This window comes from Hyperolius riggenbachi, chromosome 9 (genome assembly GCF_040937935.1).
Source record: "Hyperolius riggenbachi isolate aHypRig1 chromosome 9, aHypRig1.pri, whole genome shotgun sequence".
NCBI classification, from domain to species: Eukaryota; Metazoa; Chordata; class Amphibia; order Anura; family Hyperoliidae; genus Hyperolius; species Hyperolius riggenbachi.
Genome location: NC_090654.1, coordinates 230,468,814 through 230,490,530, shown reverse-complemented (window position 1 = coordinate 230,490,530; position 21,717 = coordinate 230,468,814). Strand labels below are relative to the sequence as shown.

The window sequence follows — 21,717 nt, the reverse complement described above, 5'->3', positions numbered from 1 at the left end:
TATTGATCACTGCCTGATTTATTATCAGCTAAAAATTGTGCCCGCTTGCTAAGTATTTGAATACCTTTATTCTCTGCAAACCATCCAAAATATTCCAATAGGTCTTCTGTTTTTGTCTGTTTAGTTGTGTAAGGGACCAAGTGGAGGAATGGGAGTTGCTGGAGTTGGTGACAACCCTGATCAAGACCTGCTCAACATGCTTGGCTCTGACAACCTGAACAGACTAAAGCGACTGCAGGAAAGATTTGTGGCCCCACAGAGTGTTGGCCCAAGTCCTCCCCCTTCATTCCCTGGGTACCAGGAGTTCTTCAGAGATTTCATAATCAGTGCAGGAAAGTAAGTGCTTCTGTATTGTATAATTATTCAAGAGGGAATCGGGAAATTTAAACGCCTGGGGCTAATGGACTGTTTGGGCCCTCTGTAGGCGCTAATGCAAAATATAGGCTATTGGGCACCAAACTAGTTTGGGCCCCTGATAAATAGTGGGTGCTGGGCACGTCCAACCAAAATTTTTCATTCTGAGAATGTTTTGAAAAATATTATTTAGAAATTTTTGACCATTTATAATTTTGTATATCGTTTTGAAATGTATTATCTTACAAATATATCGCTTTTTATGTTATTTGCAGCAGATAAAGGGGGTTTTAGGATTAGGTGTAAGGAAAGGGTGTTTTATGGTTAGGCACCACGGGGGGGGGGCTGAGGTCTCAGGGTTAGTCACCACCGGGTGGGTTGTTGGGTCTTAGGGTTAGTCACCACCAGGGGAGGGGGGGGGCAGGGGGTTCTTGGGTTTAAGTGTTAGGCACCGCCAGGGAGTGTTCTGTGTGAGTAGGATTAGGTTTAGCAGTAGAAAAATATAGATATTTACCAATATTTTACGTTGCTCATTATGGCTGTAGATACAGTGGTTTGCAAAAGTATTCGGCCCCCTTGAAGTTTTCCACGTTTTGTCATATACTGCCACAAACATGAATCAATTTTATTGGAATTCCACGTGAAAGACCAATACAAAGTGGTGTACATGTGAGAAGTGGAATGAAAATCATATATGATTCCAAACATTTTTTTACAAAAAAATAAATGCAAAGTGGAGTGTGCATAATTATTCAGCCCCCTTTGGTCTGAGTGCAGTCAGTTGCCCATAGACATTGCCTGATGAGTGCTAATGACTAAATGGAGTTCGCCTGTGTGCAATCTGTCAGTACAAATACAGCTGCTCTGTGACGGCCTCAGAGGTTGTCTTAGAGAATATTGGAAGCAACAACACCATGAAGTCCAAAGAACACACCAGACAGGTCAGGGATAAAGTTATTGAGAAATTTAAAGCAGGCTTAGGCTAAAAAAAGATTTCCAAAACATTGAACATCCCACGGAGCACTGTTCAAGTGATCATTCAGAAATGGAGGGAGTATGGCACAACTGTAAACCTACCAAGACAAGGCCGTCCACCTAAACTCACAGGCCGAACAAGGAGAGCGCTGTTCAGAAATGCAGTCAAGAGGCCCATGGTGACTCTGGATGAGCTGTAGAGATCTACAGCTCAGGTGGGGGGGGGGGGGGAATCTGTCCAAAAGACAACTATTAGTTGTGCACAAAGTTGGCCTTTATGGAAGAGTGGCAAGAAGAAAGCCATTGTTAACAGAAAAGCATAAGAAGTCCCGTTTGCAGTTTGCCACAAGCCATGTGCTGGACACAGCAAACATGTGGAAGAAGGTGCTCTGGTCAGATGAAACCAAAATGGAAATTTTTGGCCAAAATGCAAAATGCTATGTGTGGCGGAAAACTAACAGTGCACATCACTCTGAACACACCATCCCCACTGTCAAATATGGTGGTGGCAGCATCATGCTCTGGGGGTGCTTCTCTTCAGCAGGGACAGGGAAGCCGGTCAGAGTTGATGGGAAGATGGATGGAGCCAAATACAGGGCAATCTTGGAAGAAAACCTCTTGGAGTCTACAAAAGACTTGAGACTGGGGTGGAGGTTCACCTTCCAGCAGGACAACGACCCTAAACATAAAGCCAGGGCAATAATGGAATGGTTTAAAACAAAACATATCCATGTGTCAGAATGGCCCAGTCAAAGTCCAGATCTAAATCCAATCGAGAATCTGTAGCAAGATCTGAAAACTGCTGTTCACAAACACTGTCCATCTAATCTGACAGAGCTGGAGCTGTTTTGCAAGAAGAATGGGCAAGGATTTCAGTCTCTAGGGGCTTGATTCACAAAAGAGTGCTAACTGTTAGCACGTCCGTTTTCGCGCGAATTTTCGCATTGCACGCGATCGCGAATTTTCGCGTGAAACGATAACGTTTCACGCGGAAATTCGTGAGCGCGCGCAATTCGAAAATTCACGCGAAAACGGCCGTGCTAACAGTTAGCATTCTTTTGTAAATCAAGCCCTAGATGTGCAAAGCTGGTAGAGACATACCCTAAAAGACTGGCAGCTGTAATTGCAGCAAAAGGTGGTTCTACAAAGTATTGCCTCGGGGCTGAATACGCACACCCCAATTTGCAGTTATTTTTTTATTTTTTTTTAAATGTTTGGAATCCTGTATGATTTTCATTCCACTTCTCACATGTACACCACTTTGAATTGGTCTTTCACGTGGAATTCCAATAAAATTGATTCAAGTTTGTGGCAGTAATATGGCAAAATGTGGAAAACTTCAAGGGGCCGAATACTTTTTCAAACCACTGTATATTTCTGTTTTCATTGTTATAGATGATATTTTGCCCTTACCATTATTTTAACGTATTTATTATTCTGTCTCAGATAAAGAAACAATAAAATTGTTATAGACAATATCTTTAAATTTTATATTTATAGACAATACCTAAAATTTACCCGTCACCCTTATTTGATGTATGCATTCAAGAGTGCAATAAAATGTTATGTCGTAGAGTGTTGTTTGGTATGCTTTTTTAGGAATACCGGTTTGTGTGTGACATCCGTATTGAGTGATTACAGCCTTTCTGTAATTAGTTCAAAGAGCTTTACAATGATACAGGATCTTGGATGGGAACAGCTGTGTTACAGGGGGTTGTATGACCACAGGCGTTTCTCAGGTGACTGGGTGGCCACAGCTGTGTCACATGGGACTGGCAAATGGTTGCAGAACAATTCAACCGGATACGAGTGTTTTATAACAAAATATTTGTCAGCGATTGGCACACGGTTTGTTTACTGCCTGGTAAGAAAACAAGGTATGTTTTTTATCGAGGGGGCTGCTATCCACCTAGATATGCATGCAAGAGGCTGCGCACAGTTGTTTTTCTTTTAGGCTCTTCTCACACCATGGTGTCATTTCACTAAGAATGACCACATCTGGTAATGCAGAAAACAGGAGATTTTACCAAACAATAATTCACTAAAGCTATTGCCACACTGAAAGTACAAATTACCACCTAGTGAAGTAAATTACTGATTTGTGCTGTAAATACCTCACATAGCGTATGTGTAATGTCAGTTCACAAAGATTAGAGCATTCGGTAAAGCAAGTAAAAAGTTTCGGTATTTTAGTGTACCTGAGATGGAGACTTGAGACAAAAATATACATACCTGGGGCTTCCTCCGGCCTGATCGATCACTCATTGTCCTCAGTCGCCACCTGGTTCATCCGCAACTGGCCCTAGTAAGTCGTCCAGCTGTCACAGGCTGAGCATGCACAGTTCGCCCCGGACCTGAGGACTTTCTGGGATATCTATCTATATCTCTCTATCTGTATCTATATCTCCCAATCACAGGTTTACTTTAAGACCTATCTGGACTTCCCATTAATGAACAATAACACTGATAGACAAAACAGACAGCCAATAGGAAGAGCCTCCTGGTCCCTACTTTTCACCTATTTGGGCCAATTCCCTGCCCGGAGGGACATCACCAAAAAAAAAAAAAAAAAAAAAAATGTGCAGGAAGACATTGAAAAAGTATTTTCTGTATCCCTTTAGATGTGCAGATCTCTATACTGATACACATAAGTGAGACCTCTAGTGGCTGTATGCACATCTAAAGTGATACAGGTGGCATTTGCTTCAAAAAACACAAGAATGGCTTATGCAGAGAGAAGCATCTCAGCTGGCTGTCTGACCTATACTTTATACTGTACATCTGGTGAGACATACTGAGAAGGGCTTAGTGAATTGAAGCAATATTTTTTAGTAAATTACCAAATGTATTCCACTTGGGAGGAAATCCTAATGGATGGGGGGGGGGGGGGGGGGGGGGAGAGAGTGTAAAATACTGAAGGCGGTATTTTACAGACCTAATTTTCTTTCCGAACAACCATTGGTGAATTGTGATCCTATATTTCAGGATGTGCAACACAGCATACAGTATATAGCAGGGGTCTCAAACTCAATTTACCTGGGGGCCGCAGGAGGCAAGGTCAGGATGAGGCTAGGTCGCATAAGGAATTTCACAATCGCGGCGCACGCCTCTGCCCGCCCCTCTCACTCTTCCTTCACAGAGAGGGGCGGGGAGAGGCGGCGATTGACGTCAGGAGGGGCAGAGCTGAAGCTGAAAGCTCTGCCCCTTCCAGGAAATGCCGGCGGATTGCCCCCCGGGCAATTTGGGGGCTCTGCAGCCCTCGTTTAGCGGCGGGGATGCAGCAGAGCTTAGGAGCACTGAAGCAAACTATAAGGAAGCTTTTGCCTGTGAGGGCAACAAAATATTGTCGAGGGCCGAAAATGGCCCGCGGGCCGCGAGTTTGAGACCCCTGGTATATAGGGATCAACGCCTAACGCTGCAATGTATCCTGAATGAATCTGCTAAAATGTGAAGCCTAACAGACTAGGATTGCTGAATCCCTTGTGGTTTCCAGCTAGAGGAAACCTTGGTTAATCTGACCCAATGTCCTATTCAGTTTAAGCTTTTTAGTTTCTTAGTTAGAAGGTGGTAATTGTAACATTTTATTTTGCTTTGAGTGATTGTGATCTTGTTTCTCTAGCTTCCAGTTTAATCAGCATCTCATGGACAGTCTGTGTCAAGAAATACAAGAGTTGGATGTCATTTCCATTGTGGGACATGAGACTACGGATGGGGAATCTGATATGGATGAGCAAGTATGTGACTGTCTCTTTGCTGTATTTCTCTACTGAGAAACTCGCATGGCTCAACCTGTTTTGTCATACGCTTTCAAGAATGGTTGCTTTAGCTAACTGGAAACAGTGATGTAGTCTGACACTCTGATGCACATGTCATTCTTATGTAGAGCATTATATATAAAGCAATAGTGATTTGAGGGAGGGGAAAAGGCAAAGATACAGAGGAAGGACGGACTGGTAGATATCTTTATTGGTCTCTAGCCAGATCATGTTAGCAGCATTATGCAGACTCTTTCTGAAGCATGTGAGCTTTCACGTGAATACAAATAAATCCAACACTGGCAATTACGGAGGTTGCTGTAAAACTGGAGCGGTTTGTGTATCTACAACTGGAGCTGCTGCTGTTTTCCTATTTATGTTGAGTTGAAATCTTCTATATACTGTACTTATTGCCTTATGTTCCTGTTGTAGTCTGTTGTAGTAAGGCCAACTTTAAGTGAGGTAGCAAATTAACCTATGTTGCCCAGGAAAGCCAATAGGATTCCTTTTTGGTCCCTAGTTCACACTCCTGGATGACTTTATGCCACTGGCATGGTTGAGGCAGACATTCCAAAGAAATTGCCTTTTAGAAAGTCACTCATGTGACCCAGCCTTCCCTCATGAAAGCACATGGGTATTCCCTCAGAAAAAAATAAATAAATCTGTCACTCTCCACTGCTATCTGTGCTGCTTAGAGAGTAACCCTTTGTAGCAGCACTGCAGCTCAGCAGATTCATTATTTTGAGACTCTGCTGTAGCTGCAGTTTTAGATACAATACTTTCTCCAGCACAGAGAAGTCTGGGTCTGGTTATCTGTGCTTGTAATATTATGCTCAACTCTTGTATGGGAGCAATGATGGGAAGGGGAAGGAGTCCGAACATTTCCCTGTCTAGTAGTTGGGCAGCACGGTGGCGTAGTGGTTGGCACTCTCGCCTTACAACGCTGGGCCCCCGGTTCGAATCCCAGCCAGGTCAACATCTGCAAGGAGTTTGTATGTTCTCCCCGAGACTGTGTGGGTTTCCTCTGGGCACCCAATTTCCTCCCACATTCCAAAAACATACCGATAAGTTAATTGGTTTACTCCTAAATTGACCCTAGACTACAATACAAACACTACACGATACATACATAGACATATGACTATGGTCGGGACTAGATTGTGAGCCCCTCTGAGGGACAGTTAGTGACAAGACAATATACTCTGTACAGTGCTGCGTAATATGTCGGCGCTATATAAATACTTATAAATAAATAAATAGTAAAATTGCTCAGATACAGCAACTGTCAGAAAAACTACAGCACACATTGTTTCTGATTATTCTATTTTTTTTTTTTACAGAGGATTTGTATTACATTAAGCCCAATGGGCTAATAAAACAGGATGTTTCATTTAAGAAGTACAGATGTGCACTGTGCAGACCTTGTATATTAGTGCATATTTACAATTATATGCATTTACAGTAAGTGGAAAGGCTGAACCCGGGGCATTAATAGATGAAATCTGAGTATTGGTTACTCTTGACAATGTCGGCATTTGTGTTTATTTCTTTTGTTCTGCTCTTGATCATATGTATCCACTATATACTAAACACAAGACAGATTGTATACCAACACTCTATAATGTGTTTCAGGATGAAAAAATCCGCTTTGCTTCTATTCTTATGACTCTTCGTCTCTTGGCAAAGTTCCTGGGCTTTGTGACATTTCTGCCATACAGAACAACTGAAACGCTTACCGGTGAATTACAAGAGTCTGCAGTTGCTTTACGGAATAAGGTAAATTTACTGACTCTCAATGTTCAAAGACTAAAAATTTAACCATAACTAAAGAGACTCTGTAACAAAATTTTGAGCCTTATTTCTTCTATCCTATAAGTTCCTATAGCTGTTCTAATGTGCTCTGTCTTACCTTTCGTACCTTTAGCCTTTCCTAGTTGCACAGTGACTGTGTTATCTCTGTAATATGATCTAATCTTCTCTCCTCTGTTGGGCTGAGGCAGTCAGACTGGAATGTGCAGGGCTGCTTGTGATTGGATAGAAGCTATACACACCCTCTCCAGGCCCGCTGCACACTATGTATGACTCACACACTGAGCAACTCTCAGCCTATCACTTGCTATGTCTTTTGTTTGTAAACACTGGATAGAAATGGCAATTACAAGCCAGGATTGCAGCAGGGAGAGGCAGAAACAGCACAGAGGGGCCCAGGAGAACATAATGAATAGAATGGTATGCTTTTTATTGTAAGAACTTTACAGTACAGATTCTCTTTAAGGTTTTCAAATGAACAAAGCAGTCTAAGTACAAATGTAGATGCATCAAAAGATGTCCAATAGGATGTGCAGAGTCAAATATTAACAAATATTACATTATTAAAACGGTACAGAGGACAATAATCAACATCACAAAGCAGTTGAAAGTTTGTTCCAGCCACAACAGTGCTAGAAAAGGATTGAAGGGTTGGGTACACATGCCTTACTGGGAGATGTGAAACTGGACTGGAAACTGGTTACTATGGGGAAAGAGTTTCAAAGCAAACTGTATGTATCTGTAGTGGCAGGAACAATAAGGAACAGTATACTGGAAGGATTTGTATCTCTCGGATCTTACGACCATTTTTAAGGAACTGGAGTGCCAATATGTTGTAAGGGGGGAATTCCGTATTTGGAGGTAGAGTTGGGCCTCAGATTGGGGGGGAGGTAATGAGAGAACTTGGTCTAGGATAATACATTAGATTTATCACAGTTATGACCTCAGTAAGATCAGGAAAGGTTTTAGCCAAGGCTTCTAAGCATTTGTCGCTAATTGCAAGGGGTTTAACCATGGTAATGCTAGGAATTGAGGGAGAATTCCGGTCATGTAAAATTGCTAGTCTTCTAGTACATGGATGATGGCTTTTTGGAGTGGCAGAGTGTTAGAGTCCAGGCCTATATGTAGTAGTGCAATTTTTGTAGTGAGGGAAAAGCAATGACCAAAGATGGCTATTAGATGCGAGCTAAGCATTCCCTACAGTGTTTAATGGGCAATTCCATGGTATATGAGCCAGTGAGGCCACAATTCTCCAACATAAGGAGCTGTGAAAGCTCGAAAATTTGCTTAGTTTGATGGGTGGAAGATACCAATTGGGTAGTATCTTCTGGTGGGTTTCCTAATGAGAGATATTGGATAAATGGTTCAAAGTCTAGTTTAACAAACTGATGTTTCTCCTGATTTGGTCCCCCCCCCCTCCCTCCCTCTTGTACCGTTTTTTAAGCTGGCCTCTTAGACATATAATTAAAGCATTGATGGGCTGCAAGTGGCCAGCAGTGCTTGTAGTGTAGGTCTGTTTTTCAATTGCAGTGTCTTGTCTATATGGATGGTCAGGTCAGGGCTAACTTTTTATTTCTATCATTTCCGCCAGACTCTCCCCATGTTCGACGTCATGCAGGTTCTCCGACGATCCATACGAGAGCAGCGCACAGTGCTGACTGTCCCGTGGGCTGTGGAGTATCTTTCTATGGTGGACTCTGTCGCCCCCTATCTAGAATATTACACAAAGGTGTTCTGCCTATTACTGCACCTTTACAGGTAACTCACAAATGAAGCACTCCATGTTCATCAATACGTTTTTGCAGCTGTCTTTTCAGCATTTAGTGAATAATTTTTAGAAGTTCCTATCTGATTTTTACAGGGATAAAGCAATATAAATACAGCATTGGTAGTCTAACATGATGCTGTTAAATGTCATCTTGATGGATCTCACAGCTGCATCTGTGAAAGTCTGTGTTATGCTGTGGCTTTTGTAGGCAGTGTGTAAGGATGGGGATTGGTGTAACTGGTACTTGCATGGTTGTTTCCTCAGATACAAGCTGATCCTCTCTGATGGAAAGGAGATCGGGTTGTTGAACAAGCTGCTTATGATTGCCGTTCTAGGCTGGCTCTTTCAGGTACCATACTTATGCCTTGTCCTGCATTTTTATTAAGACACCCGAAGGGAGAGGGATATGGAGGCTTCCATATTTATTTTCTTTTGTAACCATACCAGTTGCCAGACTGTCCTGCTGCTCTGTATCTAATACTTTTTGCTGTAGACCCTGAACAAGCATGCAGATCAGATGTTTCTGATTAGCTACATGCTTGTTTCAGGTGTATGATGCACACACTACTGCACCCAAAGAGATCAACAGGACTGTCGGGCATCTGGTACTATTTAACAAGAAAGAAATATGGCAGCCTCCATATCCCTCTCAGTTCAGGTTGCCTTTAAAAATATGACATTGCTGTTTGCTTGTCTTGCTTCTGGCATCTTTCTCAGAACATGGTTATGTTTTAGGTACCGGCAATACCAGGGGAAATGTTCTTCAACTCTGACACGGATCAGTATGAGGTGTCTGAAGGAACCATGGTGACCGCTCAGGCCTTGGTAAGTGTGCTTTGGAATATGAATAGTATGGTTGCTTCTTAGTATGTAGATGCCAAGTGAACAGTAGGTTGCTCTTTCTTTAAATATATTTAACTGAAATAATAAAAAAAAAGATAAACAATTGTATCGATAGAAATAATTTTAAATAGGATTTTTCTGGAGTGCCATATTCTTATTTTGGTTTTTAAAGAGAACCTGAGGCAAAAAAAAAAGGGAATAAGAAAAGACCTGCTTGAGAAGAGGGAAGCTTCTCGACCCTATAGAGGTTTCCTGGGCCCTCCCCCGCTCCTGCTGCCGCTTGGTAGAACCTTTTACATTGGGGCCGCACCCAAGTGGCTTGGGCTTACGGATCGGCCGTACTCAGGTGCACTAAGCCCACCTCATACCTAAAGAGGTTTGCGGCCTTGATGTGATTACCGACAAGCTCTTGTCTGTAATTTTTGGAGGAGGTCTGCACTCAGCAACAGGGGACCAGAGGATGGTGAGGGAAGCCTCTACAGGATCCAGAGGTTTCCCTCTTTCTTAGGTAAGTATGTCTTTTCGTATGCAAGGTTCGCCTTAGGTACACTTTAAAGTGAATGGGAACCGCATTTAAAAAAAAAATGAAGCAAATACTTAAGGAGAGGGAAGGCTCTGGGTCATATAGAGACTTCCTTCTCTCTCGGTGCCCTCTATCCTGTGCTGGCTTCCCCCCTCTCCCCGGGTCCAATCCCCCACCGAAAGGGTATTTAGAAGTCTTCGGGAGCCGTGTCCTCCCAAAGACTTGCGGCTCCATACTGCACAGGTGTGAGCGGGCAAGAGCGTGCTTGTGCAGTACAGGGCCGCCCTTCTTCAGGAGCACTCGGGCTCCCTGGAGACTTCTGAAGCCTCCTTCAGCCGGGTAAAGCAGTATTTGACTAAATTAGTCAAATACTGCTACCGGGCGAGCCAGCACCGGAACGAGGGGACCAGGAGCGGAGAGGGAAGGCTCTATAGGACCCAGAGCCTTCCCTCTCCTTGGGTAAGTATCTGTCTCATTTTTTTTTTTAAATGCGGTTCCCATTCACTTTAAAGTTAGCTATATACAGGTTAATTATGACCTGCTAGGCCAAATGATCCCTCATTGATTGGAATTTGATCACATAGTAATTGATTCCTACCCAACATGGCGAACTGACAGATTGTACTGCTTGATGCTGTGTAGGCATTGTAGGCCACTGATTTTCCTGTCCTGCCCCACCCCCATCACACAGAAATCTTGCCACATGCTCGATCACACTTTCCACCTGTAAGCTGCACAGAATTAATCAAAAGTCAGACAGTCAAATATGCTGGATGTTACTCTGCACTCACTTCTAAATGTATTCAGAGGAGGAAGACAACGGATACCTCCCTTGTAACAAGCTGCTGTTTTGTGACTTTAGGACTGTGTGCCTCTGGTGGACCAGCAGCTGCTCTACAACTGTTGTCCTTACCTTGGTAAGTGATCACCTTTTACACAACATGCAAAGACGTAGTGGACCAAATAGTGTTCTGATCCCATATGTTGCTATATGCCTTATTATAGGTCTTGTATTGTTGTGGCATGTGCAGCCAGAGCTTAGAACACTTACATGATTATTGCTTTCTCCCCTGTACTAGGCATATAGACTATAAGCTGCCTATTGTTACATCTTGTCAGCATGCAGAAATCAAATCAAAAAAAGGCTTTTTAGCCGAAACCTTACTCCTTTTTTTAATTTTTTTTTTATTTTAAGCTACCCAATTAATGGTATCACCTCCTGATTAAAAAATTCTTGCTTTTGCTAATGGCTTTCATGGTACAATACTCGACTGCCTTAGTTACATGTGAAAGCCATATGTTGTTGTTCTAGATTACCACAAGGGGGCAGTGATTGCTACAAGTTTCAAAGTTAGTTTACATTTTCATTTCTGGTCTGTAGTTTACTGTTAGGGCTGGTTCACATGGGCTTCTGCTCAGCAACTCATTCAAATGCCGTTTTTTTTTTTTCCCCAGGAATGCCAGCGTTTAACAGTTAAGCTTTTAATATCTTTTGAAGGCTTTCAGTGCGTAGCGTTTGAGAGTGTTGTGTTTTCTGGGCTTTTGGTGGCTTTTTCAGTAAGGGCTGAGATTTGTGTCTGCAGGAAGTGGAAATACGGGCTTTCATTGGCTTTTGCTGGCATTCAAATGCAACACCAGCAACAGCAAATGTTGCTTTTGAGATGAGACTTTGGGATCTACTGACTTTACATGAAAGCTTGCAAAAGCTCGTAATAAACGCTCCCATTTACTTGCATGGAGAGATCCCTAAACACATCGCTTTTGCCCATCGCGCAAAACGCCATGTTTAACGCCGGCAAATCGTGTGTGTGTGAACCAGTCTTTAAAGAGGACATGTAGTGAAAATAACCTAATGAATTATATATATAATTTTTTTAAAATAAGAATTTATAAATTATTACATACACATACACATATACACACACACACATATATATATATATATATATATATATATATATATATATATATATATATATATATATATATATATATATATATATATATATATATATATATATATATATATATATATATATATATATATATATATATATATTTTTTTTTTTTTTTTTCCTTGCCCGATGTTACAATCTGAAATTTCACAGTTGTCAACATTTTAAGTCCTGTCAGGTGATCTCTGCAAAATGTTGGTTTTTGTGCCAAGAGTACTAAGGCAAAAAGAAAATGTACCTGAATGCCTAACTAATCCGTCTAGGCCAGTGATCTGCAAACTTGGCTCTCCATCTGTTAAGGAACTACAAGTCCCACAAAACATTTGCCTTTATGAATCATGACTGTGTATGTCACATTCCTGCAATGCATTGTAGGACTTGTAGTTCCTTAACAGCAGGAGAGCCAAGTTTGCAGATCACTGGTTTAGGCTAAACTTCACTGGGAAAGCAGGGCTATATATCAGTATACAGCATTCTGTAGATATAGTAAGAGTTTCTGATGCTGAAACCAGGAACATTACCATACCCCAGTCAGCATCCTGAATAATTTACTGTATTCTATATGTCACTACAATGCCTCTTTAACATTATGTAATAATTACCTTAGCTTCAAGGGAAAAATACATTTTTACATGTAAACATTACTGCTTTGTATGTCAGATTGCTCTCATAGTAAATAAAGTGAATATACCGACTTCAGTCCCACTTATACACTATGATTTGGTTGTAGTACAATAAAGCAGAGAAGTATTATATGTAAAGTTGTTGGGGTGTTGATTATTCTAATTTGAGTGGCCAGCACAAGGCGCTGTGTGGTTATCTCACAGCTGCACATCTGCTGACAATGTCTACAGTCAGCTTTGGAATGGAATGGTGCCTCTTGCTCTCATTATATATTCTCTTGTTTCTAGGGGAACTGCGGAAATTGCTGTTCTCTTTTGCGCCTGGCAGCGGAGCTAAGAATGGCGGCCTTATCAGGAAAATCACTCCAACTGCAGCAGAGCCGCTAATGCCTAAACCCACCGTGTCTCAGAAGAAGCTCCAGGTAACGTTGTGTGTTACACCTATGGATGATACTGCACCATACAGAGAAATGATGTGCACAGGAACCAAGTGTTACATCACAGCTTGTAAGGCAGCGGTCTGTTGTCTATAATTTTACACTGAAAGGAATAAAATATTGAAGCTTTAGTCTCCAGAACTAATTTACTGCTTGTAGTGTTTGCTAGCCGCTGGCAGGTTGACATGACATCCTGTAAAATACATGTAAACGCATACAAATGAGAAGTACATTTCTTTAAAAGTAAAATGAGCCATATTTTTTTTCCTCAGTGCTGCTGTCACGTAGTAGAAATCTTACAAAACAAAACTGACATGTTTTGGACGAGTCCATCTCCTCATGGGGATTTTTAGTATTTTTTTTTTTTTTTTTTTTACAAAAGCAATAATGGGAAGGGATCTATGCAAATATTCTGGCCAGTCCCTCAACTCATTTGTATACTAGTTTGGCAGTTGCATTGAGCAACTGCCATTTACAAAGTGCTTTTGACATAAAGAAAATCTTGAGAAACCCTTATGAAGAGATGGGCTATTCCAAAACCTGTCAGTTCTGTCAGATTTCTGTTACCTACTATAAGTGACAGCAACATAGAAGAAAAGTAATTTATGGCTCATTTTACTCGGGCGAAATGTACTTCTTAGTTTATGTATGTTAAATGTACATTTTTCGCCATAGTGGTGCTGTAAAGCAAACATAAAATCTAACTATAAATAACAAGAGAAATGGTAATAAGGTGAGCACTCCTGGTCAATAATCCATATAGAAAAACAAGGAAATTGGGGTTTTCAGGTCCACAATCAATAATACAGGGATTGTAAAATGTAACTTTTAATTGCTGTCATTGAGTAATAAACAAATATGACAAATACTGTGAAAATCGGTCACATTGACGTGCAGTGATTGGCCTGACGCACATTTTGCGTTCTATACAAGAGCCGCTTTTTAAGAGGCAAACCATTAAAGTTCAAGGGTCATGACATGAGTTAAAAACAGTATAGAGTCTGGATAAAATCCTCTTATGCATCCGATATCCATTTCATCTCCAGTCAGACCCGTTATGCTGGGTACACACAATGCATTTTTTCGGTCAATTTTCCATCTGATCGATTTCCAATTCAATTCTGTTATCTTTTCTTATCTATTTCCATTCACTTGTATGAGAAATCGATCAGAAAAAAGATTAAAAAAAAAGATTGGACATGTCGAAAATTATCTATCGAACCATCTATCTAACACAAAGTTGTATGGTGTACCTAGCATGAGACAAACAGTTGCCCAGCATAATCACTAGGGCTGAAAGTTTTTCGGTTTAAAACCGAAAATTGCGATCAGGGGCTTGACGATCTTCAGATCGTCAAAGTGTCGGTTTTGCTGCAATTTTTGGAGCCACTGGTACAGGGCTGTGGAGTCGGAGTCGTGGAGTTGGGCAATTTTGGGTGCCTGGAGTCGGAGTCGGGAAAAAATGCACCGACTCCGACTCCTAATGAATTTGTAACTAATTAAAATAAAAAATATGATAAAATGTTCTATTTCTCAGATAATAGTCATTAAAAATAATGTATAAATACAGTATATATACAGTAATAGCTGTCCACAAAAATGAAATAAACCAATCAAAATTAGTTACTTGTGCTGCTTCAATAAAGCAGTTCCCGTATTTTTAAGGTCAGATATACATATCTGATTGTGACTGTACAGTATATATGATGTGTACACAGGAATCTCTTATATATACTAAATAACATCTATGCTGTAAGAATACAGCCTAATGTGTAGCTGTGTCACTAATAGAGATGGTCAACGAGATGGAAATAATTATGCATTGATGCTGATTTATGCAAATGTATGCACTCCCTTTGCTGATGAAATCAAAAATTTGATATGTTGTTAAAATTTGGTTTGGTGACTACAAAATAAAGGGTACCTGAGACAGATGAAAAGTAAAGTTTTATACATAGCTGGGGCTTCCTCCAGCCCCCTTCAGGCTAATCAGTCCCTCGCTGTCCTCCACCACCCGAAACTTCTGCTATGAGTCCTGGTAATTCAGCCAGTCAGCGCTGTCCGGCCGCATGCCGCTCCCACAGCCAGGAACATTCTGCACCTGCGCAATAGTGCTGCACAGGTGTAGTATGCTCCTGGCGGCGGAGTGTGTGCATGCGCACTACGCCCGACTGGCTCAAGTACCTGGACTCATAGCAGAAGATCCAGGTGGTGGAGGAGGACAACGAGGGACTGATTATCCTGAAGGCGGCTGGAGGAAGCCCCAGGTATGTATAAAACTTTAATTTCATCTGTCTCAGGTTTACTTTGTTACACAGTAGTACTATACTCTACATATGCACTCCCCACAGAGCTGCAGGGAATCCACTGAGAATGCTGTGCACATTGAACACAGAGGTGTTGTCTGTCACCCATAAACCTTGTTCAGATTGTGCATGAAGAATGTGTAATAGAGGAAGAATCTCCTCATTCCCCTGCAGAGTACCTGCACATCATTCTTACATGTACCCACACTTACATTGCCTAGGGCCTGATAGATGTTCTTTGTTCCGGTTTGTACCTTTTACAAGTACTCTTACCAAGGACTAGTTTTAGTCTAAAGGGAATAAATATAGTAGTCTACATATCCTTCTCACTTCAGTTGTCTTGTAAAATTCCTAGGCGTTGGCAGTTAAGAGACGAATTTCATGTTATATACTTTTAATCAACAAAATTGTAATATGCAAATTAGAGGAGTCGGTGGAATCCTAAACTGATGAGTCGGAGTCAGTGGATTTTTGGACCGACTCCACAGCCCTGCACTGGTACCTACTCCTCTCCCGGCCCCCTCCTCCAGCAAGTTCTTATCCCGTTTGGATTTACGGCATTAGACTGCTGCACGGTGGGCCGTGGTGAACAAGGAGCGAGTGTTGCCCAGTATTGCGGGGCCTGAATCAGGAAGTGTGACATCACTTCCTGGCGCCCACCGTTACCAAGCAACACTCGCTGCCTGTTCACCGCGGCTCACCGCGCGACACTCTAATGTGGTGAAGCCGAATGGGATCAGAACTTGCTGGAGGAGGGGGCCGGGAGAGAGGCAGGTACCATCGTGAGGGGGATCTGCCTATATACGCTAAAAGGAAGGGGGGGGGGGGGGGAGTGTACTTGCCTATACTAAAGGGGGGATCTGGCTATATATGCTAAAGAGGGGGATCAGGCTATATACATTAAGTGGGGGAAAGGGTGGGGACGGGACTGCCTATATACACTAAAGGGGATCTACACTAAAGGAAAGTGGGGAAGTGTGTCTGCCTATACTAAAGGGGAGATATGGCAATATAAGCTAAAGTGGGCGATCTGCCTATACTAAAGGGGGATCTAGCTATATACATTAAGGGGGTACGGACTGCCTATGTACACTAAAGGGGTGATCTGGCTATATACACTAAAGGGAGGAGAAAGAATCTGCCTATATACACTAAGGGGGGTGGGGTGGGGGAATCTGGCTATATATACACACTAAAGGAGGATCTGTCTATATACACTAAAAGTGTGTGCGAGTGTGTATGAGGGGGGGGGGGAATCTGGTTACACTAAAGGGGATCAGGATGGCTAACCTGTACTGCGGCACCTACACTGGCTAACCTGTACTGCGGCACCTACACTGGCTAACCTGTACTGCGGCACCTACACTGGCTAACCTGTACTGCGGCACCTACACTGGCTAACCTGTACTGCGGCACCTACACTGGCTAACCTGTACTGCGGCACCTACACTGGCTAACCTGTACTGCGGCACCTACACTGGCTAACCTGTACTGCGGCACCTACACTGGCTAACCTGTACTGCGGCACCTACACTGGCTAACCTGTACTGCGGCACCTACACTGGCTAACCTGTACTGCGGCACCTACACTGGCTAACCTGTACTGCGGCACCTACACTGGCTAACCTGTACTGCGGCACCTACACTGGCTAACCTGTACTGCGGCACCTACACTGGCTAACCTGTACTGCGGCACCACACACTGGCTAACCTGTACTGCGGCACCATACACTGGCTAACCTGTACTGCGGCACCATACACTGGCTAACCTGTACTGCGGCACCATACACTGGCTAACCTGTACTGCGATACCTACACTGGCTAACCTGTACTGTGATACCTACACTGGCTAACCTGTACTGCGGTACCTAAACAGGCTAACCTGCACTGCGGTACCTAAACAGGCTAACCTGCACTGCAACACATATAGCTGGCTTATCTATACTGGGGCACCTATAGTTAGCTAACCTTTACTGGGGAACCTATAGCTGGCTAATATATACTGGGGGCATTGTGAATTTAGTGCTAAAGCTCGATTTGAAGAAAATAGTTAAAAAAATCAAAATCGCGATTTTTGAGAGAAAAATCGCAATTTCAATTTTTTCCTAAAATCGTGCAGCCCTAATAATCACTGTATGTAATTAGGTTGCAAACAGCAATCACAGGCAGGGTGGCCAGTAAGGATGTCCAGGGTCAGAGTGATATAAAACCAAATGGCGGCTGTGTGGCTGTAGAGAGCAAGTTTTAGCAAATTTGTCATATTTGTTTATTACTCAAAAACTAATTAAAAGTTACTATTTATAATCCCTGTATTGATCCTGGACCTGAAACTGCTAATTTCCTTGTTTTCTTGTTATCTATATTAAAATCTAACTTTGCTGTAATAAGCAGGAGTGGACAGGAAATAACATTGCTACTAAACCCGCACATCCTGTAGTGCTACGTCCAGAACTGTCATCCTCTGTCTTCATACAAAGTATATTAAGACTTGGTTTACTGTTCTTCCTGATATGCAGCTACCATGTCGAGGGCTAGTGCGTGGGTGTTGATGATTTTTGACACAGGAAAGTGTAGCAATCACCTGAACTACAGCCTTTTCTCGCCAGGAGAGTTTGCCCCCCCTGAAGTGTTATCTATATTATAGGGCAAATAATAAAGAAGCAGAACACCACCTCCTTATTTTCTACACTGTCCACAAGAGTTTAGAAACTGGTGGATTCCTCGACTTGTCCTAACCTGGGTGGACTTGCTCTTGAAAGAATATACAGTAGTGAGATATCAGAAGATCTTGTAATTGTATTTACAGCATCTGTGTATTCTTGTTAAGCAGGACCAGCCTACCATGAAGCAACCCAAATCACGCAATTTAGGGCAGCAGCATGTAGGGGACAGCACTAGGTCAGTGAGGCTGGCGAGCCACAGCAGCAAATAAGGCAGAGAGTGCAATATATGTGGGGTAATTGCAGAATTTAGTATGTGGAACATTTGCTTCACTTCATATGTGGGGTAATCGTTACATTTCATGTGGTTTACTTGCTGCAAGGTGACTGCTGCATTTCCGAAAGGGGGATGGCAGGCAGCAGGCATCCTCACAATGTGTTTGCTTTGGGCAGCAAAAGGTCTAGGACCTGCCCTGGTGTTAAGTTGATACAATATAGGTTGTATGTATTGTGATGTGAAGCTTCTATGTTTTTCTTGCTGGTCATGTACCATACATTCTCTTGTCTCTTTGCAGGCTGAGCTGGAGCAAGCGTTCTTCCATAATCAGCCCCCCTCCCTACGTAGGTCAGTGGAGTTTGTGGCTGAACGGATTGGTTCCAGCTGTGTTAAACACATTAAGTAAGTGACAGCAGCTAGGTGCCTTACTATGGGGAGGGGCTGTTCAGATTAGCTGCCCTGCCTTATTACATTTTTTCATTGGTCTATAAAAGTCATGAAGATCACTTGTCTGTTAATTAAAGGGCCACGCTGGTGTCAGATCTGGTGAAGAGAGCAGACGTCATCCTGAAGGATAAGGTGACAGAGGACAGTTCTGGTCACAGTAAGCTGCTGGACGGTGTCTGCTCTAAGCTGTGTGAGGATGGACGTCTGGCACTCCAGCAAGCCAAAGAGTAAGCTGCTTAGTTTATGCTTCTATCGGGAAAATGTAGGAAATTATTCATCCCCACACAGAAATCTAGTTTATAGAAGTAACCCATCAGTGAAGACCATTGAGATGCACTTTACTGCTGGAAGGTAGGATAAAAGCATCTCCCTATGTAACTGCATATACATGCTGGTTAAATGTGACCAGTCCTGGTAGCGGCTCACCTGCATTTTCTACAGGAAGAAAAGTTCACTTCACTAAACCAACACATTGCAACGTGTACACATGAGTGGGTATTTCATATGCTGTGTTGCCCATATGACTTGGATTATGAGCGTTGCATCTGCAAAGCGCATAAATGTGTGTAAGGTTGTGCGATAAAACACACAGCACCTGCATGGAAGTCTATGGGCTTTCATGTGTCCATGCAAGTTGCACACCAATTAAAATTGACCGCCCCACACATAGTATGATCAAGCCCTCAGAGACAGGTCACAACTAGCAGCTAGTTGCAAATCATAGCAAGTAGTTGCTGTGACTAACCAGGAACATTAAGAACTAGTGGTAGTAACTAGATGCAGCAACTAGTTGTGGTGGTTGCTGCCCATGTGACATGGCACTAAGGATAAGCTGGCAAGCAAGGTGTGTTGCCATTGGTTATAAGGAGGTAGTGGAAAAGGAGCACAGAGACCTCTGTATGTTGCACAGAGACATAGGAGGTTAAAGGGGAATGTCTGGTTTTTATGCGCTGTTCTATAATAAAATACCTCATGTGTCTTTGCGCTGCAAGAATGTTGTTTAGTGCAGTATTAGAGACTCTGAGACTGTGTTGTGCTTCCTTCCTCCTCGCAGGTTCTGCAACAGGAAAGCTCCTGAGGCTGTCAGAGTCCTGCTTCCTGAGGAGACATCTGCCTGTGTGAGTAGCTACAACCATTCCTTTTCAACTTTTATATTTTTCTTGCACTTAACAGACACTTGAAGTGAGAGGGATATGGAGGCAGCCATGTTTACAGCAAAGTCCATGTTATCCAGAACTCGGGCAACTGGAAGTCTCAACTAACTGGCATGCCTAAGGAATAATGGGGACTTTGTTTTTGGCTGGGTTTGAGGCTTTTAAAATACTTACCAAGCCTCCAGCAACGTCTAGCAGCCTTTCTGAACCACGCAGCAGCCCCCGTCCATGCATGCAAGTCGGCGTGTCACCTGACCTGATGCAGGTCAGGTGACGTGCCAGCTTGCGTGCACAGGGGAAGCCGGAAAGCTGCTAGTAGTCTGCTAGGTGCTGCATGAAGGCTGCTAGATGTTGCTGGAGGCTCGGTAAGTATTGGGGGGGGGGGGGGGTTATTTTGTGCTTTTTAGGCCGGCTGCTCAAGCAAGCACATGTATCCAGCATTAGACAATCCCTGCTGGTGCCGTATACCAGGGACTTTGCTGTATTTCCTTTTGCACAGTATCAGTTGCCTTGCAGTCCTCCTGATCTCTTTTTCTGCAGTATTGTCGGAATCGCACACCTGTAACAACCAGGCGGCTAATCTTGTCAGATTTTTGGCAGAATCATCTGATCTGCATGCTTATTCAGGGTCTATGGCTAAAAGTCTTGGGGTGCATACACACATTGCAGTTTGACCAATTTTACCAACCTGTGGCGGAGCTAAGGAGTTGTGGGCCCCGATGCAAGTTTTACAATGTGGCCCACCAAGCACTCTAAACATAACAATTGGTACAGCGCACCAAAACCTGCCAATAGCAACTACAGTGTCAGAGGTGCAAAAAGGGGATGGGGAACTGTTTGTTAGTGATCACTACTATTTAAAGTATCTATAGAAGTGATTATTACCAGCACAGGATCAATAAAGAGATAATACTGTAGTTGAGGGAGGGCTATTCGGGGCCCCGATGCGGTGGCTACCTTTGCACCCCCTATTGCTATGCCCCTGTTACCAACTCCATGTGGTATGAAGGCCAACAGATGTTGAAAACTATGAAACGATTGTATAGGTAAACTGTCATTCTACATGGAAATGGTAAAATTGGTCAATCTTTGGCTTATCAAAATTGGATGTGTGTAACAGGCTTTAGCCACGGTGGATGCTGGCGCTATATAAATCAATAATTAATAATAGAGGCAGAGGATCAGCAGGACATCCAAGCAATGTGCGTGGTTTAAGGCTGCTTTCACAGTGGGACGTTACAGGCGCACGTTAGAGCAGCCTGTAACGCAGCCCAACTCACAGTAATGAAAATCAATGGGCTGTTCAGAGTGCCCACGTTGCGTTACAGTATAACGCTACACGTTGAATGGAAGTGCAGCATGCTGTGCGTTATATGCGGTTTTAGCTGCGTTAGACTGCTTGCACATGCTCAGTGACTAGCCATATGGCTAATATTCACTGCACTGTGGTGACGTAACCTGGACTCGTAGTGTTGTCCGGATCATGAATGAATCGTTCATTTGATCCGGATCTTTTTTGTGAGTCGAATCATCCGGATCATCACAATGAACGATTCGGTTCACAGTGGATGTCTGTCTGGAAGAAACAGGAACATACAGAATGTACAGTGCAGGGAAAGTCGTGTCCTGCTAGTCATTTCACCCCCAGTCTGCTTCCCTAGTAAAATGATTCGGTGCAAAGATCTAGATCTTTTCAATGATCCGATTCGGATCATCCGAATCCTTGAAAAGATCCGGACTTCCCATCACTATCCTGGAGCGGCTGTTCTATCAGTATATATAGAACGAAAACAGCTTCATAACGCGGCTCAATCTGACGTCCAACTTCAAC

General features: G+C 42.8%; 1 protein-coding gene across 2 annotated transcripts in view; it reads left to right on the top strand.

Moving 5' to 3' along the window:
• The window catches only part of CDAN1 (codanin 1), an 80,580-nt gene that overhangs the window by 40,368 nt on the left and 18,495 nt on the right, over nt 1-21,717 (top strand). For both annotated transcript variants that reach the window (XM_068251957.1, XM_068251956.1), the window contains exons 11-21: nt 125-336; nt 4,949-5,063; nt 6,717-6,860; nt 8,485-8,651; nt 8,926-9,010; nt 9,397-9,486; nt 10,890-10,944; nt 12,894-13,027; nt 18,584-18,687; nt 18,810-18,959; nt 19,787-19,850. In XM_068251957.1, the coding sequence (XP_068108058.1) occupies nt 125-336; nt 4,949-5,063; nt 6,717-6,860; nt 8,485-8,651; nt 8,926-9,010; nt 9,397-9,486; nt 10,890-10,944; nt 12,894-13,027; nt 18,584-18,687; nt 18,810-18,959; nt 19,787-19,850 (1,320 nt within the window). The remainder of the gene's footprint in view (nt 1-124; nt 337-4,948; nt 5,064-6,716; nt 6,861-8,484; nt 8,652-8,925; nt 9,011-9,396; nt 9,487-10,889; nt 10,945-12,893; nt 13,028-18,583; nt 18,688-18,809; nt 18,960-19,786; nt 19,851-21,717) is intronic.